Consider the following 23,805-nt stretch of genomic DNA (forward strand, 5'->3'; position numbering starts at 1 on the left):
GGCAGCACTAGGGCGGCCTCTCCTATCGGAGTAGTCACTCTTCAGTTTCCATTTTAGTATCGTTTAAGCCCGACACTGGCATGGAAGATGGCTAACAGCCGACCTCACTGAACAGGCCGCACCTCATGCTTAAAAAGGAGGTGACAGAGCTCGGGAGCCAGAAGGGTGGTGTGAGTTGCTGGTCCCAGTGCTGTCACTGAGGCATTGCTGCCACCTGGTGATGGCAAACCTCGAGGGCAGACTGTGTGAGTTTCCACATGTCCCCAACTTCCCCCGGCGTCCTGTGTCTACTGCCCAAGGACCTGCCCATGTGAGAAAGGGATGCTCATGGGGGTGAGTGACACTGTCACAGCTCCGCCTGCCCTGATGTGGTCTTTACGAGCAGACACTTTCCAGATTTATTGCTATGGTTTTATGCGCTGAGCCAGTTGCACTGGGGAGGAGCAGTGCATGAGCACGCAGCACCGCTGTGCAGAAGGGTCAGTGTGGGCTGGCCGCGGCCTCACAGGCCTCGAGTCACCCATTGAGGACAGACTCCAACCTGCAGAAGTGGGTTGGCAGCAGGGCAGCCATAGTGCCCTTCAGAAGCAGGCTGGGCAAAGGAGCCCGGCACAGGTGGGAGGTCAAGGCTGTGCTGGGCTGCCCGGGCCCAGGTAGACGGCCTTCTCCACGCCATCCACCACCCACAGAGAGTACTCCAGGTATGAGGAGAAGTGCGTGCACTCAAAGCGGCCGCTCCCGCGCACGTGGGCCAGGAAATCCGGTGCTCCTGGGACGATGACATTGTCAGCCAGCAACACCGTCCCCTTGCGTAACAGGCCACACTCCTGCAGGGGACAGGGGGTTGGGGGGGATGAGGATTGGGGTGACCAGGGAGCCCGCTCCAAACCAGGAGGGCAGGTGGGGGCTCCACACAGAGGCTTGTGCCTGGCCCTGGGGTCGGCCCCACCCTAGCTCCTGGGGTCAGCAGGGTCTCCCACTGCCCTCCATCTCCCCCTGGCAGTGACCACTGCAGGACCGCGCTGTGCCCAGCACTAGTCCAACGTCCAGACTGTCAGCTCTGTGAGGAGGGATCCCCTCTGCTCCCTCCTGCATCCCCAGCCCCTAGAACAGCATGTGGCAGGCACACAGAAGGTGCTCATAAAATGCTACCTGGACAATGAGCGGAGGAGACAATGGGGCTGGGGTCCCACCCACAATGTCACCTCAAGGCCAGTGGGTCCCTTGGTCACTGGGTGCCAGGAACACATGGCTGCTTCAGGTAAGAGGGATGCCTGGTGCCTGTGTGTGGACTGCTGGAGGCTGTCACTGGAGGGTTAGGCCACCTGACCCGGGCCACCCTGCTGGGCCGGAGGATGGCGGAGGGGCAGACCTCGGGAGCCACAAGCCTGTCCCTCGGGGGTCCGCTGTGAACATCCCCACGCCCCGGCATTTGAGGTGCCCCTCACCACCGTGGCTGGGCCCGGGGCAGCTAGCTGGCATTCCAGGGCCTAAGCTCTCAGAAGGAAGGAGGAGTGGCTAGACACAGCCTCAGGCCAAGACCACCTGGGTGGGCAGTCCCTCTGAGTGGCGTGGGGAGGCACTGCCTAGATCACAGGAAACAATGAACAGAGAAATCTTGAGAGGAGCGGTTTGCCTGTGGGGGGAAGACCAGGCAAGGGACGCCCCTGTTGTCCTGTCCCCTATATTCGACTTTGGGGGAACGGAGCCTTTTTTTACAAAATCATAAATTAAAAGTTAAGAAACTAAGTAATCCTAGACATTGAGAGCAAAATCCCACATGTGGCCCCAGGTGTGACTCAGCCTACAGACATCCCAATGACCTAAACCCGAGGGGCTCTGCTCTGCACCCCTCCAGGGGGCGCCCCAGGACAGTCTTGGGTGTCTGGGCTCTCCTGGTGGCTGTCACTCCCAGCCTGCAGGCCACAGGGGAGGCCGAGGGCCCTCTGGCCGGCCCTGAGGCGCACACGCAGCTGTGAGGACTGCGTGGTGGGACAGCCCATGAGCCAGAGTTGGAAGGACCACTGTGACTCCCGGAGCGGCTTCTCTTCAGAACAGAAAAGGAAGGAACTTCCTAACAATGGTGGCCAGCAGACCAAGAGAGAGCAGCCCGGGCCCAGCCCCCAGCGGGCAGCTCAGGCTGGGGCAGGAAATGCCCAGGGGGCGCCGGGGGCGGGGCTCCAGCCTGCTGGGGTCGTGCTGAGGGACGCAGGAGGCATCGCTGGCCACAGACGGGACGGTCCGAGGAGTGAGAGGCATCAGACACTCAAACCCCACGAGTTCACCATGAACGAGCCAAGCGGAGGAAGAAGCTGTGGTGGCCTTTGGAGGGTGCCGGGGCGCATCCTCAAGGAAGCTGGACCTAAGGGGGAAGGAGGCGGCACCCATCCCACCTGGGGATCCCTGGGGACACCACGGGCCTCCTGACGGAGGACACAGAACGCTGGAGAATTCTGGCCCGAAGAGCAGGGCGTCTGAGCAAACCACCGCGGGACAAAAGGGCGTTTCAAATGTCTCTGCAGTTCCCCGACCCTCCTTCCTTCACGAGGTGGAGTCTGGATGCTCGCCCCGTGGGTGTGGGTCGCGCCAGAGACTGGCTCCTGACAGAGGGAAGAGCGGGAGCACAGTGTGGGGCGCAGGGCCTGGCTCATACGAGGCACCGTGGCTCCCTCCTTGCTCCTTCTGTCTCTCTGTCTCTGTCTCTATCTCTCGCTCTCCCACTCAGGCTCTTGGGACAGCCAGCTGCCATGTTGTGAGGACACTCAAGCAGCCCTGTGGGTACGCCTTGTGACAAGGGGCTGAGGCCCCTCACAGCAGCCATCGGACTGTGCATTGCCACCTGCCCCCGCCAGCCCGCAAGCCCTTTATTCCTGACTGAGGAGGGGGGAGGCTGGGCCGCTGCAGAGCCGGGCTGCCCCAACCCCGCACAGGCCAGGGGCCTGCAGAGCCCCAGCTGCAGGGCAGCAGGACATGTTTCAAAGCGCCGCCATTCCCAATCCAGGGCCCCTCCTCTTTGGGCTGACCCCCAGCTTCGAGCCAGCAGCCCCGAGAGAACTGCCGGCTTCCCGTCACTAAGGGCCCTCCGTGCTGCTTCCCCAGGAGCGAGGCCCCGTCACCACTGCTCACCAGAGCTGCTGAGATCCTCCCGCTCCCGGCAGGCCCAGCGGCGGTGGAGCCTGGCTCTGCCCTCAGTGCCCGAGCTCCAGGGCCACACCCTCTGCCCACGGTGGGCCTCCTTGGCTAGGGTGCCTGGCTCCTCAGAGTGGCCGCGACCCGCCGACACGGCTGCCCCTGCACCAGCAGCCAGCACCCAGGCCCATCCCAGCCAGGCGGGTCGAGGCTCACCTCCAGGAGGAGCGTGTCCGGCAGGTACCGGTCCTTCCAGTGGTCGAGGAAGACCACGTCCAGCGTGTCCACGTCATATTTCTTCTTCAGCTGGGGGATGATGTCCTGGGAGGCCCCGAGGACAACGGTTACCTGGAACAGATTTCCGTCAGTGCCCACACCCACAGGGACAAACAGACTACCACGCCTGGGCACCCACGCGAGAGTCCACCGACAGCTCTATTTGGGGTTCTGGGGAGACAAGCCCCCTTCTGCCCGCTCCCTGTGGGGGCAGCCTTGGGAGTTTCCTGCTTGTGGATGGGGGCAGCGAGACCGCCCTCCCGGAGCTGCTGGGGGACCCGTGAAACCCTCCATGACCCTGCAGCAGGATCACTGTGGCCTCGAGCTGCACCATGGGTCTTGCCCTGGGCCCTCCCCTCCCACCCGGCCTGCCGGGCCTGGAGCGGCAGTGTGCACATCTGTCTAGGGGGCAGGCGCCACACCCTGTCCTGCAGGCCCGCGAAGTCCAGCATCCGCTGGGTGATGGCGGCATAGTCAGGGTTGATCTCGATGGTGAGCAGACGGGCGCCGGGCGGCAGCAGGCGGGCCATGCGCACGGCCGAGTAGCCGCAGTAGGCCCCCAGCTCCAGCAGCACAGACGGCTGCTGCTCCTGCACCACTGCATCCAGGAACTGGCCTGTGGAGCACGGGAGGGGTAAGTGCAGGCAATGGTGGGGACCCACTCCTGGCCAGGACATGCGCCTCCCAACCGAGCAAGAGCCCCTCCTGATGCCTGGCCCCAGCCCTTGCCTGAGGCCCCCAGGCCTCCCAGGATGGCCCCCAGGCCATACCAGAAGGCCCCCAGCCTTCCCTGAGGCCCACAGTCCTCCCAGGATGCCCCCTAGGCCTCCCCAGATGGCCCCCAGCCCTCCCTGAGGCCCACAGGACCCCCCAATGGCCCCTAGGCCTCCCCTGATGGCCCAGAGATGGCCCCTGAGGCCCTCCCAATATGACCCCAGTCCCTGCAAGATGGCCCCCGCCCCCATCCCTCCCTGAGGCCCACAGCACCACCCAATGGCCCTCAGCCCTCCAAAGATGGCACCCTGGCCTCCCCAGATGGCCCCCAGCACTGGCTGAGGCCTACGGCATCCCCCAATGACCCTTAGGCCTACTAGGATGGCACCCAGGCCTCCCCAGATGACCCCAGCCCTCCCTGAGGCCACAGCACCCCTGACTGGCCCCCAGCCCTCCTTGAGGCCCAAAGCCCTCCCCAGATGGCCTCCTGGCCTCCCTGAAGCTAATAGCACCTCTTAATGCACCAAGGCCCTCCAGATGGTCCCCAGCCATCGCCTGAGGCCCACAACCCACCCAGGATGACACCCTGGACTCTCCAGACGGCTCTGCCCTTCTCTGAGGAGCACAGCACTCCCCAAAATGGCCCCCTGGCCTCCCAGGATGGCACCTAGGCCACCCTTGTTGGCCCCCAGCCCTCCCTGACCACGCACCACCCCCCAGCATGGCACTTGGCCCTCCCCAGATGGTGCCCAGCTCTTCTTGAGGCCCCAAGCACCCCACAATGGCCCCTAAGCCTCCCCAGATGGCCCACAGATGTCCCCTGAGGCCCCCAGGCCTCCCCAGATGAATCCAGCCCACTCCAGATGGCCCTTCACCCTCCCCTGAGGTCCACAGCCCTCCTCTGAGGCCTACAGCACCCCCCAATAGCCCCTAGGCTTATTAGGAAGGCACCCAGGTCTCCCCAGATGGCCCCCAGCCTTCCTTGACGCCCTCAGCAGCCCCTCGAGGGCCCCAGGCCCACCTCAGATGGCCCCCGCCCCTCCTCTGAGGACCCCATCCCTACCTCGAGGCCCTGGTCCAAGCTCATGCACCATCCAGGCTCCCAAAGTGCCTGAAGCCTCTGTGCCTTTGCACACGCTGGTCCCTCTCTCTTTTCCACGATTCCTGGCTGACCCCAAATCGTCCTAACCCAGAGCTGCCGTCTGTGGAACCCCCCACCCCACCTTGCCCATGGTCTATACTCAGAGCCTCCCTGGCTCCTTTGAGTTGGACACTGTCAGAGGCTCTGAGAGGGCTGTCACGTCTGTCCCCAGAGCTCCACTCCAGACAGTGCAGCACATGTTCACGCCCCAGCCTGGAGTCCAGAGGTCAGGAGGCAGCCCTGGGGACGGCCAGGGGCCTGGACCAGGCAACTTCAAGGAGCTCTGCATACCCTCAAGCCCGGCAGGGACACCAGGCACCCGATGCATGCGCTGCCCAGCACCAGGTCTGCAGGATGGCGCACGAGTGTGGGGCCTGCTTGGAGCCTCTGCTGTCACCTCCCACTCGTGTTGGCTGAGCTGGTCTGTGGCAAAGGGGCCAGCTGAGCAGTGGCCTCCTGCACAGTGTATTAGACATCCCTCCCGCCCCATGGGAACAGCGGTGTGGGTGTCAGGGTCTCAGCAAGGCCTTTGCTCCTGGTGGGGGGAGGGAGGCTGGGCAGCAACCTGGGCCTCCAGGGCTCCAGAAGAGCCCCCACCCCAACACCCAGAAATGGGCTGGGCTGCCCCGCCTGAGGCCTGTTTCCGTGTCCACCGCCTGCCGGCTGGGCCACTCACCTTTCTTGTCGCCCACGTTCATGGCCCATTCCTTCTGCGAGCAGTAGGCGTCAATGGTCTCCAGCACGCTCTGCGGGTCCCCGGCCACCGCGTGCTGCAGCACATGGCGCAGAATGCGCTGCTCCTTGCTGTCACCCGTGAGCAGGTTGTGGATGGGCTGTAGGATGCACTCGTTCCAGCCGATGAGGAGCCAGCCCCAGCGTCGCAGGAAGAAGAGCAGAGGCAGCAGTGCCAGGCCCAATGAGAAGGCTGCCAACAGCATGGGTGTTGGCTCTAGCATCTGAGGTAGGCAGGGGTGGAGCGGGGAGGAGGGGAGAGAAGGGAAGGGAAGGAGCCCAGGGGAGGGTGCCAGGCTTCAGTGCTTTGTGGCCTGCCAGGCAGCCCCACAGCCAGTGCGGGAGCTCAAAGTCCCTCAGTGGTAGCGCAGACCTGCCCCTCCTGGCTCACTCACCCTCTCCTCAGTTTGGGGGTGCTACCACTGGCCCCTTATGCTGATGGGGCCCCAAGGTTCAAGAAGCCAGCCACATGCCCAGTTACCTAGCTCGTGTCAGCCTCGGGGAGTGCAGCCACCCCCCAACAAGCCTCCTGTCCTTGGGGCCACACTCTCAGGTGCCCGGAACAGGTGTGTGGCTAGCTTTCCTGCCTGGGGGCCTGCCAGTCACAGCCCCCCTCTCTGGGCGCTTTCCCAGGCGGCCCTGAGCGAGGGGGCACAGCTGGCCTGGGGTGGATGCAGCGCACGGGGGGCCCGCCCGTGTGCAGGGCCCTTGGGCGCCCACACTCAGACCGTCCGGGAGACTCCAGTGGTCCTTTAAGGGAGCTTCCAGGGAAGGACACAGGCAGTCCCCAGGCCAGGCACACGGGTCACAGGTGCATTCGCCACTCCCTTCATGGACAGCCACACATGGAGCATCTGTTCCTCTATGAGGAAGGGGAGCCTGCTGCCCACACCACAGTGTGAGCCAGCCACGCCAGCTGTGACCAGCTGGCTGCTGCAGCACGGCCTCCCCTGGCAGGCGGCACTCCGGCAGGTAGCTGAGGATGCAGGCAGACGGAGCTGGGCTCAGGGCCCCTGCTGACAGGGGCAAGGCTGAGCCGGGCAGCCCTGGGCCGCCGGCCAGCACAGCAGAGTTCACAAAATGCAAGGCAGATGCCACGTGACCTATTTACACAAGGCAGAGTGGACACAAGGTCAGCACGCCAAAGTCTGCACGTTCTCTGGGCCCAAATCCTCGGCCCACACCCCTCCCTACTCCCCGTGCCACCCTGACGTTCAGAGCGACTTTCCCAGCCTGCTCCTGCCCTCCGAGCTGCAGCTCCTCCTCTGAGCTCTGCAGCTAAGCAGACAACATTTGTGCATTTGTGCCACCTCCAGTTAGCCATCAACAGAAACCATAACCTGAAAATGACCAGCGTCCAGATATCCGGGCCCTTTCCCCGAGGCCAGCCCTGTCCTCTACTTTCTCTCCCCAGAAGGAGCTTGGAAGGCCCCAGAGAGCCAGGGAGACGTCTCCCCGAGTGTCCCACAGCCCGGGACATCGGCAGTCTCCCTGGTCCTTGTCTGCCCTCTAGGTTATAATGAGACAGGAACCACAAGATAAGGCCCTAACAAGATTGGCCTAACCAATCGGCAGGCTAGGAGAATCAGACGGAGGCCGCCAAGATCCACGTTCCACAGCCCCTGGTCGTCCCTGGGCTTGGGCATGCGCCCTAGCACCCAGGAGTCCACTGAAGGTGACCCTAGCCCCATCGGCATAGTAAAAATCCCACCCAGGGCTGGAGAGCTAGCATACTAAAGATACACACGTCGCATGAGGAGGCATGCTGAACAATAGCGCAGGCGCAAGCACAACCCACCCCTACAAGCGGTGACCAGGCCCTCCTCCCCAGCCTTCACCTAATAGCCCCACAATCCCCTCCCTAATGGGCGTCACCTCCCCCTTTCCTTTCCACGCAGCCTCCCTTGTGTTGTCTCTCTTGATTTCCATCCTGGGGGACAACAAGCACCCAGTGTTCGGTAACAATGGCACACGTGCACCCGCGCCTTAGGAGAAGCGGGGGAACTGAACGAACCCCTTTGCTCAAGCCATATTTCCCAAGAGAGCAATTCTAAATTTGGAAGTGACACGTAAACCCAAGGGCTAGTTACAAAGAGCTTTAAGCCCTCACTCTGAACAGGTAACTATGCGGCTCCATCTGCCAGAAACAGTTCAAACAGGAACGTAGCACAGAGCAAAGATACCGTCGGAATCTCATACACCAGCATGTTTTATATAATAGTATTCGTATGTGACACATGGCTACAATGTTTCAATGAAAACCATCAGACCTCTAGCTGCGTCTGTCTGTGTGTTTATTATGCGTGTGTGTCACATATATGATATTACCCTACCTCCAGATGGTGCTACCAAATAAATTTATAAAACCCCTTCAAGGACTTCTACCCTCACCGGCTTAGAGAGGAGTAAGCGCTTATATAAACTGTCTTCCTGAAACTCCCAGAAATATCGGAACCAACTCACGTGTTTTTCAAGTTCGCATAATGTGGGTCAACCTTTAGTCAATAAGACTAGCTTAATATTGTTGGTTTAATAAAACAGGCAGATCTTCAGAGTTGTCAACATTAACTAGGATGATGCAAATCTAAATTTTTATTCTACTTTGTATACTAGTCAAATAAGCTAATATTATATCTATTTGATGTTGATGATTGTACAAATGACAAATTCAATTTTAATCAAATTTAGTCACTATACCAACAAACTTTATTTCAGCAATAATTGTGCTTTGTAATATGTCTGTCTAAAAACAGTTTCCAAAATCTTTCTGGTAATCTGCGACCTTAGAGTTATGCCAAATTAAGTTAAAGAATAGATATTCTTTGAATATCTAAATAGTTCCTAAATAAGATAAGTGCTGAAGCATTCAGTATTAATTCTAAGTTAATACACTTTTGGCTTATTTTTATATGCTACAGAGATGCTAAAGATATTTGGGTCTATTAATAAACATGTGCTTCTTGTCACATTAAAAACATTGTACTATTAAAAACATATCTGTACAGATTATGAGATGGTACATTTACCAAATGTGCTAATCCGTTACAGAATATTGGTATATGACAATTTGTAATTGCCTACTTCCAAGTTTTCTCTGTAAAATAAAGGTTGCTAATGGTTAAAAATTATAATCTATGTGTGAAAATAAAACTACTACTAGAAACAATGGGAAGGAAGGGAAAACAACCGTGTACAAAAGTATGGGAGGAAAAGAGGACCTGCATTTATATAGAAAGGATGCAAAGAATGTAGATGTTTTTTGTTACACACAGTAATTCTGTCCTAAAGTCAAATTCAAAAAGAGGGAAAGTACAGGACAAAAACGTGAACAGATATAGAAAGTTTTAGAAGGTTTGTGGAAAAGGAATTTTATGCTGTGAGGTCAAAGCTGCTAAAATTAGATTTATATATAAAGCTTTTAAAATGTGCTTTAACATCAATAATGTACGGATACAAAATTGGAGTTTGTTTTTTCTCTCTGATAAAACGTTTCTTAGATTATTGGTCTGCTTTTTTAAAAATTTTTTTATTGAGTTAATGATAGGTTACAATCTTGTGAAATTTCAGCCGTACACTATTGTCTGTCAGTCGTGTTGTAGGTGCAACCCTTCACCCCTTGTGCCCACCCCCCTGGTCTGCTTTTAATAAGAGATTGTAAAAGGTTTTTGTTTACCATTTGAGAAACCTGCCTAGCAAACAAAGATACTGAGTCTTATGGAAATGATTTCCTGTGCTTCACGTTGTCATTATCATGTCCTCAATTACTTAAGAGAACCAAGCCTTCTCACTCTGAAAACAGCCAAGGCTGTTTTACAACCTCGTTATCTCCTACATTTAGAGTTCTTTTATTGTCACTTTGGTTAATTAGGATAACTAAATATGGTTTCACAGTGACCTGGGATCCTATTTAGTCAAGTGTTCAAACTTTTTGACATTTTTGACAACTTTGTCTTCCCGACATCAAATCCTAAATAAAATGTTCTTGATCTTGAACTGACTTTGGGATTTCCCAGAGGGCCCCTGAAGATCCCCAAGGGTTTGTTCTTTCACCTTGTAAAAGGGAGGTACTAAACTAAGTAGATTTATTTGATATGTTGAATCTCATGAAAGGCATTGCCAAACAAAAAATGCTGTTTAACCCTCCATAGGTTATATTTGCATGAAAAAATGTTAACATAAGAATGTCACAAATTATATAAATTTCCTAGAAATTTGTCAATGCCTTCACTGTCCATGAAATGTCTTGCTATAATGTTATCAGTCATAATTCCAGTTATTATTTAAGACCTTGTATTTCACAAAAACAACCAAATCTCCTTACAAATTGTGCTATTTTTATAATGAACTCTCATCGGATCTTTCCCCAGGGCCTTTTAAACTCTTTTGTCATCCACAGTATGGGGGATCAAAACTGGCCACCCCAAAATGTGTCTCTTTGGCTTATTTTTAAGGACAAAAAAAAACTCTGAAGGAAACTGACCTTCCCTCTAATTGCCTAAAAGAATTTAAGAGAGAAGGCCTGTCCCAGGAAGGGGCTATCACCATGGATAATTCCAGGTGTGGTGGACAGAAGGTACAAACAAGCTAATTTCTATTAAAGTCTATCCCTGGGGTCCCATTGTCCATAGATGGCCCCCAAACAGTTGCTTATCAAACAGTTGCATTTCCATCTCCATGTAAGTTTCCTTACCCCCCCTCTTTGAAGTCCACATTGCAACCCCCAACATCCTCCTTTGTATTTAGCGAAGATGGTATTTAAGGTGGCAGCTTTGGCCATTCTGGTGAGTTACTCAGTTTTCCTGGGTTTCTCCCATGTACACATTATTAAACTTGTTTGATTTCCTCCTGTTACTCTGTCTTATGTCAACTTAATTTGCAGCCCAGCCAGAAGGACTTAGAGGGTAGAGGAATGTTCTTCCTCCCCTACAGTTTGGTGACCATGAAGGGACAAAACTTTACTGGCTGGATGCTGCTCACTCCTGGACTACTGAATCTGAGAGATCCTGGGCCCTTGACAAGAGCTGGCAGGAGGGAAGACTTCTTACCACATCAGTCTCCTGGATCTCTGCCTGCAGGGTCCAGTGGAAACAAGAGTGGTGAGGTTTTTTTCCCTTTTCTAAATGTAAATTAGCAGGAGAAAATATTGGTGAAGCTAGCTTCTTGGGCTCAGTGACTTGGGGAAATTTCATTTGAGTACTCATTGGTTTCTTGATCCTTCTCCCAGAGATGGTCACTGTTTTCCTTGTCTCTGTCTCTTGTACCACTTATGATAAAAAGGAAAAACCACAGGGCAAGACATAGGCATCTCCATATGCCTGTTTCTGGGAATATGTGCATGAGGTGAAAGCTGTTGCTAAAGGCATCTTAGAAGCCAAAGTGCCTGCAGTATTGGTGGGCACAGGTCGAGCAGTTAAGAGCCTTTAGGGCGCTCGCCACCTCATGCAGACTCCTGTGATAGTATAAGTTGGTCACACAATGGAGTAGATGACAAGTCCCCCACCAACTTCAAGAAAATTTCCATGCAATGAGGTACTCAGCAAAACACACACAACCCCCCACCCCATGGCACCACCCTCCTAGGTATTAGTCTGGCTCCAAGAGACCCAAGGCTTAGCTAAAGCTGTTAATGTGCATATTAGATGAGGGTTTTTCTTTTGTCTTATTCTATGTCTTGAGAGCTTGGCTTTGTGACCTCTTTGGTCTCCACCTTCTGGAGGATGCACATACTGGTGTGCATCATGGCGGCCAGTCAAATAGACTGGGGTTCCAAGAAGCACTCTTTGTCTGGCTGTGTCAGCTCTCAGGTGAGTTTGTCATCAGGGGTCCCATTGCTTCCATCAGGGGCCTTTGTCGTCTCAACCTTCGTTGCTTGTCAGTGCACCTCTGCCTGTGCAGCAGAAGCCTTTGCTTTCTTAGATTATTTCTGGGAGTGAACGTTCTGGGTCTTGTGGGGTGGCTTCTTTCGCACTCTCTTTTGGGGATGCCTCTTGCATCCATGGTTGAACCATAAAGGCTTATTGGTTTGAGTCGCTATTATCATTGAAATTGGAAAAACTTCTAAGTTGGAAAGATTTTTAGAGTGCTCTTGTCTTAATTGTTTTATTGGTACCTATTAAATGACCAAACAAAAAAGAAATGCAAAACAAATAATGACTAGCCTTAAGGCCCTAACTCAGGCTACAATTAAATTGAGAAAATGTAAAAGTATAAGTGTTGATAAGATTATAAAGTTTGAGCTAATTTTATATAAAGAGGTTATATCAGCTTTGCCTGAGCATATTTTGAAAATGGACAGTCTGGCTGTGGATGCTTCCCCTACCCAATATTATAAGACTGAGAACTGTTGATGAAGTCCAGGCGGAAGCTATGATTAGAAGCATGAGTGGATGAAATTGAGGGGAAATTTTGTGGGAAAACAATTTATAGGCTTTATGTGAGTGATTGCATCTCTTTGCCTGATTGTATTATAGATTGTGTTGTGGGCATAGACATTGTGTCTCACTGGGGAACACTTCCCCTGCCTGATTGTAAGACAGCATATAAATCTGCCCTTCAGACAACGTTAATTAAACATGCTAAAAGGAAGTCACTAGGGTTGCCTGAGGGGCTGGCCTGGTGGCATAGTGGTGAAGTTCGTGCGCTCTGCTTCGGTGGCCTGGGGTTCATAGGTTCAGATCCCGGGCAGAGACCTACCACCACTCATGAAGCCATGCTGTGGTGGCATCCCACATAAAAACAGAGGAAGATTGGCACACACGTTAGCTCAGGGCCAATCTTCCTCACCAAAAAAAGGGGATTGTCTGTGCCCCCACACTCTGTGAGATAAAAACTAGAGGCTAATATCAGGTGCTAATAAAAAAGACACTAAAAGCCCTCCCCGCCCCCCAGGTAAGTTGGTCTGGGGTTAAACTGTGCACTTAGAAAGAGGGCCTTTGTTAAATGCTTTGTGCAGACTTGTAAAGATATGGTACATTGTCCTAAAGTTTTAAAATAGCTGTGGAGTCTTTGTGTATGTATGTCTATATGCATGTTATATATATGTGATATTTTTCTACCTCCAGAATGCATGGCCAAAAATTAAGAGCTCTGTTTAACTAGTGTAAAGTAAGCATTTACATAAATTATTCCTAAACATAACAGAAACTAACCCAAATTTTTTTCAAGTTAACACGATATGAAATAGTCTTTGGTGAATGAAAGCTTAAGTTTTTTGGATTCACTAAAATAGGCATGTCCTCAAACTTATCAGCACTGGATGCAATGCAGACATATAGCCTGGGTTTACTAGTCAAATAAGCTCATATTATCTCTGTTACAATTTATCAGCAAAATAATAGCTTAAAATGATAGCTAATTTTGTGTAATGTCTCATAAAATTTTCATGGGTAATCTAAACATAATTGTTGGAAGCAGATGATTTAGATACAAGTGGGATGGGAGTTTATAGATAAACGTATAGCAATAATTATAGTTTATGGCATATGTATTTAAAATATCTTCCAAAATCTCTTTGGTAACTTGAAACTTTGAAGTTTTGCTAGGTTAATTAAGTGATGGAAAATTCATTGACTATCTAGATCATTTCTAAATAACATAAAGTATTAGACATTAATTATTAAATAGAGGTTTATCTACTTCTGGCTTCTTATTACAGAAAACCCAAAAATATTTGGATCTATTAGTAAACATGCCTTGTATTTTATTTAAAGATTGTACTATGAAATAGCATGTTTCTAGGAATTTCTAGCATGTTCAAGTTTATAAAAAGTATTTATAAACTTGCCAACCCACAGACTGCTAATGTAGAGGACAGTTTATAATTGCTTACTTCTTAGTTTTCACTAAAAATTAAGGTTTCTAAGGGTTAAAAATTCTAATATGTGATTAAAGGTACTAAAAATTAATAAGGAAAATATCTTTGTATTCAAGGAAAGTAAGATGTATATTTTCAGTAAAGAAGGTGTAAAGACTGGAAATATTTTTGTTTGTTTTTCTAAGAAAGATATATTTGTCCTAAGTAATAGGACAGGAGAAAGAAGGCATGGGATAAATTCTGAATGTAAAAAGAAAGTTAAAGGTTTGTGGAAGAGTAACCTTGTGGAAAGAGTTTTGTGCATGATCAAGTTGGGTTAGATTAAAATGAATTTAATTAAGTAAATGAGTTTTAAAATAAAAAGTAAGCTGGTGCAAAAATTAGAATTTCATTTTCTCTCTCTTAAAAAGATAATTCTTAAACTTTTAGTCTGCTCTTGATAAAGAGATTATGAAAGGCTTTTCTTTGAGTAGTCTACCAGGAGGGTAAGGATTTAATGTTTTATCAAAATAAATTTCCTGTATTGTTTTATCAGGTCTTTAACAACAAGCGCTAAGGTTTCTCTTATAGTTATTTAATTTTCTGCATTCATCTAAAAATCTTTAATTTTCACCATGGTTAAATGGATAACTAAGCATTGTTTCATAGGGACCTATGATACTGTGTGGGTAAATGTTATTGATATAAGTGTTTTTAAAGTTATATAACATTCCTAAAATTCTGATCGATCCTAGTTGTCAGTCATAATTCTAGTTATTATTTTAAAGTGTGGTGTGTCACAGAAACAACCAAATTTCTTTGTCAATTGCCATTTTTAAGTCTTTCATCATTTACAAACAGTAATTGTTTTACTTTGATGCTTTTGCAAAAATGTTTCAGCTTCAGAGAGATTCATGAAAAGGACTCTGACACTTACTCTAGAATACAGGTTTCTGATAAACTTTCAGATTGTAAAACTGAACTGGGTAAGAAATTACAGAACTCTAATGGAAAAACTGATGACTTCATGAAACTGCTAGCAAAAGATCAAGATCAAGAGTCGATTACATGGAACTAAGTGAACTGATGAAGATGATTATAATTTTTATGACTCTTGTTTGAAATATTGCTGATTTTTTAATGCTCTGTTCTTTTCAGATTTAAGAAAATCTTTTTCTCTTAAGCTAACTATGACATAGCAATTTGGTAAATTATACTTTTATAAGCAGAATTGAAACATTTATCTTTTTCTCCCTACTTGATCCCTCCAGAATTTGGAAACTCTTAATGAGTGAATATTCACCTGTAGTTATTTGCATAAGTTTAGTAGGAATCTGTTCTCCTTATAACAGGATACAATTGGAAACATTGCTTATATTATCAAAGCTTTGACTGGAATGTCACACTTGAGAGAAACATGCATAGACTCAGATATGACGAGGCAGGTAAGAAACAAAAATTGACTTTACGAAACAAAGCCACTTGGAAATACTGGCCTGATACCTTACTCACAGGGTTACCAACAACCTTACCACGTGAGTAAAGAATGTCACTTCCCTGGCAGGTGTAAAGAACCTCAGGATATTTTGGGAACCTCGAGAAGAGAGGAATTCACCCAAATCTGTAGGTATTGCAGGCGAAGTCTGATGACAAGTCCTTGACTTTGCTTCCCTGGCCTCCAGTGGCCTATAAAGTTCGATCTGAGATTCCTGATAAAAAGATCCAGCAAAGCAGATTTATTCTTTTAATTTTTTTAACTTATTTTTTTTAAAGATTTTATTCTTTTCCTTTTTCTCCCCAGAGCCCCCCAGGACATAGTTGTATATTCTTCGTTGTGGGTCCTGCTAGTTGTGGCATGTGGGATGCTGCCTCAACGTGGTTTGATGAGCAGTGCCACGTCCGTGCCCAGGATTCGAACCAACGAAACACTGGGCCACCTGCAGCAAAGCGTGCAAACTTAACCACTCGGCCATGGGGCCAGCCCCCCAGCAAAGCAGATTTAAAAGAGCCTATAAGATCGGTTGCTATTCTTGCTGTACTTATGTAAACAATTGGGCCAAGTTTATTGAAACTAGACTTATTTTGCAAACCAGTTAGTCTTAATTTGGCTATCTTTGGTAAAAATGAGAGCGATTTTAGAGAAAAAAATTACGTTTCAGCAGAAACTACAATATGCAATAGTAGATATTAGATTCTAGTTCTGTTAATTGTCTTTGAGGTCTTGTTTTCTATCTGTAAACTGGACTGGATCCTGAATTCTTCTAGTCACTTGAAATGTTGAGCTAAAAATCTCCAAGCTAACATTTTCAATTTTTTCCCTCATTTTCATTTGGAATCCTTGAGAACTGAAACTGCACTGGTGCATTCCGTAAGCAGCTCGAAGGAAGTGTAAAGGTGCTGAGCGCTCCCTCCACATTGTTTTTCAGAGCTATGCTGGGAAGAGATACAACCAAAACTAGCCTGAACCAGATCAAGCCCCACCATGAGGGCAGCACGCGCACAGATGACCTGAAGATGACCTTTTCCTCATCTGAATACTATAATCTCTGCCCTAGGAGGAGCCTATGCCTTATTAGCATAACGTGCAACGTGTGTGAGAGCATGCTTCCAGATTGCGCCTGTGCCAGCTAATACCTACCTCCACATGTGATGACAAAACTTTCCTTTGCAATGTTCACTCCCCACCCGAAATAAGAAGACCTGCTTCCCTTTGTTCAGGGAGCCGCGACTTTGGAAATGATTCCACGTGGTCTCCTACTTGCCATAAATACACTTTGCTTTGTGTGATGAATACTTGTGATGGAGAGCCTGATTTTAACCCGCCAGGGAGCGGACTCATTCTGGCTCTGTAGCAAATCCACCCTTGTTTCTGAAGCTCTGCAAACTGAAGCTGGACAACCTGATGTGAACTTAAGAGTGTCCCCACGACAGCAGACTTGTTGCTGTGTGAGCCACTCAAAAGATACCTGAGCACCTGATGACATCACCAGAGACATTTCAAACTGCAAAAGGTGCTTCGACCCTGACACTTAGAAATCTTCTGTTTTTTTTTAAAGATTGGCACCTGAACTACCATCTGTTGCCAATCTTCTCTTCTTTTTTTTTCTTCTTCTTCTCCTCAAAGCCCCCAGTACATAGTTGTGTGTCCTAGTTTTGGGTCCTTCTAGTTGTGGCATGTGGGATGCCGCCTCAGCATGGCCTGATGAGCGGTGCCATGTCCGCACCCAGGATCCCAACAGGCAGCACTCCGGGCTGGCGAAGCAGAGTGCACAAACTTAACCACTCAGCCACGGGGCCAGCCCCCTAGAAATCTTCTTGACTGGGTGTCCCCTGGGCTCAGAAACTGAGAAACTGGTTTATAATTTGCTTCAACCACTAACCTTGTTTTTCTTTTTGTTTCCACAGAAATGCTTCTTCCTAAATATCTGATTGCTTGCTTACACAATACAGGCCTAGCTTTGGGAACCCACCTGCATCACCGCCTTCTGAAGTGAATTTAACTGGATTGATCTATCATGAGAAATAAGAGAGGTGTTCAGTGAGATGAGACAATCTACTAACTCAGCTCCTGGACTGTGAAACTTCTTAAAGTTTCAAAGGCGGGACTGTGGGGGATCAAAGTTGGGTACCCCAAAATGTGTCTCTTTGGCTTGACTATTTTTAAAGGCAAAAAAAACTCTGAAGGTAGCTCTGACCTTCCCCCTAACTGCCTAAAAGGATTTAAGATAGAAGGCCTGTCCCAGGAAGCAGCTATCACCATAGATAATTCCAGGTGTGGTGGACAGAAGGTACTAGAAAGCCCCTTTTAATCAAAGTTCTTACTCCCCCATCACACTGTCTATAGATGGCCCAGCAAACACTTGCTTATCAAACATTTCCATTTCCATCTCCATGTGAATCGCCTTCCTCCCTGTTGAAGTCCCAAACCACCAACCCGCCCCCCCCCCCCCCCCCCCCCCCCGCCCGCAACATCCCGTGTCTTTAGCTGAAGACGGTATTAAAGGCGGCAGCTTTGGCCATTCTGGTGAGTTACCTATTATCCTGGGTTTCTCCCATGTACACCTGTTATTAAACTCTGATTTTCTCCTGCTATTCCGTCTCACGTCTACTTAATTCTTAGACCCGCCAGAAGGACCCAGGGGGTAGAGCAATGTTCTTCCTGCCATACGACAGCTCGTTTTCGTTTGGCTCTGATTCTTCTCCAAAAGCATTTGCAGGAGCTACAGGCCAGAGTGCCCCCTCGGCAATGAAAAGGGACTGTCTCTGAAACCCACGGAAAGGACTATGCCAGGTACCGTGGGGCACACGCTTCTGAGGGCGCTGCTGAAACAACTCTGAGACATCCCAGCAGACTGAGTCGGATCTCCAGGACCTAGTGGAGAAACTGATGGGGTCACGAAACCGCTGACCAAGGTCAAGCAGAACAAGAATTAACTCCATGGGACTGAGCAAACTGATAAAAGATTATCATAATTTTTCATGGGTTTTGTTTGTAATATTGTTGGCTCTTTAATGTTGTATTTTTTGGATATTAAAAAAACACTTCCCTTTTCTCTTAAGCTATCCATGACTCCTAACAGTCCAGCAAATTATACCTTCATAGACAAAATTGAAGCATTTATCTTTTTCTCCCTGCCTGATCTCTCCAAAACTCAAAAACTGTTACTGAGCATTCTTATCTTCATGGTGATAGCTATTGGCATAGGTTCAATGAGAATCTGTCCTCCTTGTGATAGGACATAATTAAAAAGATTAGTTATATTGCCAAAGAATTTAACAATGAAATATAGAATCAGATATGACCAGACAGTTTTAAGGAACTGCAGTCAACTTCCCAGAGCCAATGCTCAGAAGCCCTCTTGAAAAAGCTGGCTTGGTACCTGGCTGACAGGGTTCCCAGCCTCCCAGTGAGTAAGGAAGTTCATTTCCCAGCAGGCCCAGAGGCCTTAGGATATTTTGGAGACCTTGAGAAGACAGGAATTCACCCAAATCCACAGGTGAATTCTGATGGCAAGTTCTTTTCTTTTTTTTTAAAAGATTTTATTTTTTTCCTTTTTCTCCCCAAAGCCCCCCCCCACCCCCACCCCCACCCCCACCCCCGGTACATAGTTGTTTATTCTTCGTTGTGGGTCCTTCTAGTTGTGGTATGTGGGACGCTGCCTCAGTGTGGTTTGATGAGCAGTGCCATGTCCGCGCCCAGGATTCGAACTAACGAAACACTGGGCCGCCTGCAGCAAAGTGCACGAACTTAACCACTCGGCCACAGGGCCAGCCCCAGATGGCAAGTTCTTAGTTGGCTTGCTAGCCCCCAGAGGCTTTTAAAAGTCCAATCTAAGATTCCCTATAAAAAGTTGCACAAAGCAAACTTTAAAAAGTCTATATGGCCAATTACCATGCTTGCTGCCCTCATGTAAATAATCAGGCCAAATTTTTTTTTTTTCAGGAAGATTAGCCCTGAGCTAGCTACTGCCAATCCTCCTCTTTTTGCTGAAGAAGACTGGCCCTCAGCTAACATCTGTGCCCATCTTCCTCTACTTTATACGTGGGACGCCTACCACAGCATGGCTTTTGCCAAGCGCTGCCATGTCCGCACCCGGGATCCGAACCGGCGAACCCCAGGCCACCGAGAAGCAGAATGTGCAAACTTAACCGCTGCGCCACTGGGCTGGCCCCAATCAGGCCAAATTTAATGGGACCAGAATTATTTTTTAAACAAGAATAATCTTACTTTGATTATCTTTGGTCAAAAACGGAAGTGATTATAGAGAGAAATTTTATGTCTTATTGGAGACAAATAATCTAGTCCTATTCATTGTCCTTAAGGTTTTATTATCTACCTGTAGTTGGACTGGGTCCTGCGGTCCTACACGTCTTGTCAGCCCTTCCTAAATCCTCAGTTCTAGTTTCCTTCAACATCTGGTTACAACTCTCCAAACTGACGTTTCCAATTTTCCTCCCTGTCTCCTGACTTGCCATCTCCAAGAACTAAAACCTGACTGCCCACACCCTTCCTGGGACTCCAGTTGTCTCGTAGCTGCCCTTTTCCTCCAGGATCTGAGGCAGTTCTGTGTGCCAAAGCCAGACAACCATATATAAACTTCAAAGCACTCATCACAAGTCATGTGTGGGCCACCTTCATTCCTGCAGCTGCTGCTGCCTGGGCCGCTCAGAAAGTCCACTGGAACTCCCACACCTACCATGCTCTGCTCTGGGAAATAACCTCAACTGTGACGCTGACATCTATGCTATCACTACATTCAAACTACAAACCAGGACATCCACCAGACTGCCGCTGCCATCCTCACTCCACCAGTCGGAGATGCTTACAACTTAACGCAGCTCTTCTCAACTAGGGGCCTTGGGACTCAAAAACTGGGTTTACAGCCAGCTCCAACCATTAATTTCTGCTTTTCTTTCTGTTTCCATAGAAATGCCCTTCATTAAATGCCTGATCTCTCAGCCATCCAGCAAATATCCTCTACTACCACGACCCAACCTGTGGTTCAGCTGCTCTTTGATGAACAAAGGGTGATCAAATGGAAAACAGACTTAGATGTCTCAGAGGAAAGAAGAGACCTTCTTCTCCAGCAAGAGGGGACCTGACCAAGATCTCTCCTTGACCAGACCCTAACCAGGCTCCCTTGAGCTTTCTTCTTGACTAGGCCTCAACCTTGGCTAACAAAGACTCGAACAACGCTAGCATAGTGTCCAGCAGCTCAAGGCCAGCCCCCTGGGATGACCTCTGTCCCCTTAAGGTGCCTGCCTGAGAAAACCCAAGGCTGACAAAAGAAGCGACTGCTCCCGCCAGCACCTGAGGACAGGAGCCCAGCTCCCGCCTCTGTGGGAGGAGAGGAGCCTCACTTCCAGAAGCCCAGTCAGCAAACCCAGGCAGGTGTCACACGCACCAAACCCCCATTTCTGCTTTTTGCAATTCTTCACTTCCCTGCGTCTCTCAAGCCCCCACCATCCCCCTCCCTGCTCCCTCATCCTCTCTTTACCAGGCCCAGAGCCTCTGAGCCAACAGAAGGGCGCTCAGCCCCTCCCTACTGCCAGCAGTTACTGAATAGGATCTGTCACCACTCAGCTCATCCACAGCCCATCTTCTCAGGCCCCACAGTGCTCCTCCCAACCCCTCCAGGGCAGCCACTCAGGGCAGCTCCAGCTCAGGCAAAGGACCCAGAACTCCCTGGCAGGAAAAACCTGAAAGGCTGGCCCGGCAGCAGGTCAGGCCTGGGGGACTTCCCCTTTGTCTACATTCAACCCTGGGCCTGAGACCACACCACCCAGACCCAGTCCCGTGGGGTCTTGGGCTCCGGGCATCCCCTTCCTGGTGGGGCAGCCGTTGCCCCGAAAAGAAAGGCCTGGGGGTACCCCAAGGCCTCCAAGAGGGAACCTGTTCGGGAGATTACTCAGCCCCTTCGGCCGGTCCCACAATTCGCCCACTCTCCAGGGGCTGATCCCAGCAGAAGACCAATGTGACCCTCCCAAGTGTGAGCCAGGCCCTGCCTCTGCCACCGGGTCGGCCACCAGGTCAGAGCCCTCCCCAAGGACAGACCCCCGATGTCAGGCTCTGGATCCCCATGGGACCCCGGATCCCCCACCCTGTCTTGACCCCTATCCCCAGGTCGGATCTTCCCACTCGAGCACAGGCCTCCCACTCCCTCGATCCAGTCTGGCGCGCCGCCTCCTGTCCAGAGACCCCCGCCCCAGGTGGGATGCTCCCCCCAGGCCAATGCCCAGCCCCATCGGAGCTCCTTAGCCAGGGGCAGATCCCCCAGCCCCCGCCCTAGATCAGATCCTCCGCCCCAGGTCCGCAGACCCCCGCCCCAGGGCGGGTCCTCTCTCCTCCTTCCAAATTCCCCACTCGCCAGCCGGACCCCCGCGCCAGGTCGGACCTCCTGCCCCAGGTCAGATCCCTTCACCCGGTTCGAACCCCCACGCTCTTCCGAATCCTTCACCCCAGGTGCAGACCCCCGCCCAGGTCCGGCCGCCCCCAGTCCAGCTCCGCGGAATGCCCGGCGCACTCACCTCGCCCGGCGCCCTCACCTCGCCCGGCGCCGTCGCGGTACAGGCAGCGCAGCGGGCAGCCCGGCGCCGGAGGACCCCGCGAGGACTGGCGCGGGACGGCGGCGATGGCGGCGGCCCTGCGGGCACCCGGCGTGCGCTTCCAGTGGCGGATCCGGGCCGCGGCGGGCGGGGCGCGGGGCGCGGCAGGTAGGGGGACCTGGGCGGCGCTGTGGCGCGGGGCGCCCCTGGCGTGTGCTGCTGGGTGGAGTGACCTGTGCTCGCCCCGGTGCTGCCCAGTCTTAACTGTGTCCTGCCGATGGTGGTGGCTCCGCTCCCGAGGTTACCAGGCACCATCTCGTGTGCACGCCCCTGGGCAGAGCGGACCGCCGCCCGCCCAAGACCCTAGCGGCCACACAGCAGGTGCTCAGTATAGGCCCACGCAGAGAATCAATGAGGGGCGCCAGGGCACCCTGGGCTCTGAGCAGGCCCTGCATGCCGCCACTCTGCCGGTGCCCTAGGGGAGGGGACATCTGCAGCTCATCCTCCTGGAGCCACCAAGGGACACCGACCAAACCAGGACAATAGTCACGTCACCACGGCACCGGGTGTCGCCAGGGTTCCGGTGCAAGGGCTGGGCGCAGGGATACATGGAGAGTTGGCGCCCAGCCCTGCAGGATGCGCTCCCCAGAGCCGGCTGCGGCGCCACCACATTGCCATGGTAGCACGGCCAGGCCCACGCGTGATGACTGTTCCCCACCACGTGCCTCCTCAGTGATGGCCCCAGACCCTGCCTGGGGACCATTCCCTACAGGGAGTGAGTGTTGAGGGACCACAGGACATCCGGGTGAGGGCTCCTTCGCACAGATGGTGCCCGTGGGAGGAAGAGTGGCCGGACCCTTGGTCAGTGGTGGACTGGAGGGTGAGGGCAGACCAGATGGGTAAGTGGGCAAAGCTGTGCACTGCGTTGGCCGTGGTGAACTAAGGGGTTCGCTTGGCCGTGCAGAGTCCTGGGACGCGGTCACTAGCTTGTGAGGTGGGGACATGGGCTGCTCTTAGGGTGTCTTTGCTGATCCCTGTGACCTTGGCCAGGGCAGCCGGTCTTTCCCAGCCCCCTTGCTGCACATGTCAGTGGGACATTCATGAGGCTTAAACATACTTGTGCAGTGGAGCCCTCACTCCACCTGGCGCAAGTCAGAGATCCACCAATGGGAGCTGCCCCTGTGGTCACAAGCCCAAGGCCTTTCAGGCTGCTGGTAACCGTGGCCTTGGGGTGAGCGTGTCCTTTCCATCTGGGCAGGAGGCAGAGCCCTGCCGGGCCCTCTGGCAGCAAGGGGAAGGGAGGCCCCAGGGCGAGGGCTGAGCTGCTGGGACAGTGATGGTGCCAACCCCCAAGGAGGACACCCAGGGCCGATTTGGGGCCTCTTCCTCCACTTCAGCCTCACGGCTTCTCCGAGAGCAGAAGTTGCCGGCCCATCCCAGGCTTGGGGGTGGCGAGGCAGCCCCTGAACAAGAACCAGAATGACAGTGTAGCCAGTGTCACCTGTCCCCTCACACCTCCTACCAGGAGAGACCATGCGGCAGGGAGGACAGCCTTACAGGAGGCCCCCGAGGTGGCCGGCGTGTCCGTGGGCACGGGGAGCCTCCCCTGTCCTCCTAGAGCAGTTGCTCACGCAGCCAAGGCATGCTCAGCGGGCTCTGCTCTCTGCTGGCCCTGTTCCAGGCCCAGGTTCAGAGGAGCAGAAAATTAGAGGACAGGGCTCAGACCACAGAGCAGACAGACCTTTCTGGCTGAGCCCTGTGGGCGGAGAGGGTGTCCCTGGCTGAGGTGGGGAAGGCGAGGCTGTGAGGCACCCCAGGGCACCTGAGTGCACAGGTGTGTCCCAGGACACCTGCGCTGAGCAGTGCCCACCACACCCACCTCGGGGTCCTTCTTCCCCAGCAGGCTAGCCACACCCTCCCACGTGTTTAAAGGCAGATTTCCTACACATGGAGGGCTCCACTGCTGGCCTCTTCC

General features: G+C 51.7%; 2 protein-coding genes across 22 annotated transcripts in view; one reads left to right on the forward strand and one right to left on the reverse strand.

The window, feature by feature from the left end:
* Positions 1 to 374: 374 nt before the first annotated feature.
* Positions 375 to 21,962, reverse strand: COMT (catechol-O-methyltransferase). 16 transcript variants are annotated; one of them, XM_070275102.1, is made up of 6 exons: positions 21,813 to 21,950; positions 6,474 to 7,095; positions 5,937 to 6,185; positions 3,828 to 4,021; positions 3,346 to 3,477; positions 385 to 2,600 (listed from the first exon to the last, which is right to left on the reverse strand). In XM_070275102.1, exons 3-6 carry the CDS (start codon positions 5,956 to 5,958, stop codon positions 2,259 to 2,261), a joined length of 690 nt encoding a protein of 229 aa, XP_070131203.1. In that variant the 5' UTR covers positions 5,959 to 6,185; positions 6,474 to 7,095; positions 21,813 to 21,950; the 3' UTR covers positions 385 to 2,258.
* Positions 21,613 to 23,805, forward strand: part of TXNRD2 (thioredoxin reductase 2) — a 51,308-nt gene continuing 49,115 nt past the window's right edge. Inside the window, exon 1 of one of the 6 annotated variants that reach the window (XM_070275164.1) lies at positions 21,613 to 21,691. Coding sequence is in view for 4 of the 6 variants with exons in the window: in XM_023648097.2 (XP_023503865.1) it covers positions 21,917 to 21,998 (82 nt within the window). In the remaining 2 variants the exon portion in view is untranslated. Of the gene's footprint in view, positions 21,692 to 21,871; positions 21,999 to 23,805 lie in introns of those variants that run through there. The other 5 variants (XM_070275165.1, XM_023648097.2, XM_070275162.1 and 2 more) reach the window with 5 other exon arrangements.

Source organism: Equus caballus, chromosome 8, assembly GCF_041296265.1.
Source record: "Equus caballus isolate H_3958 breed thoroughbred chromosome 8, TB-T2T, whole genome shotgun sequence".
NCBI classification, from domain to species: Eukaryota; Metazoa; Chordata; class Mammalia; order Perissodactyla; family Equidae; genus Equus; species Equus caballus.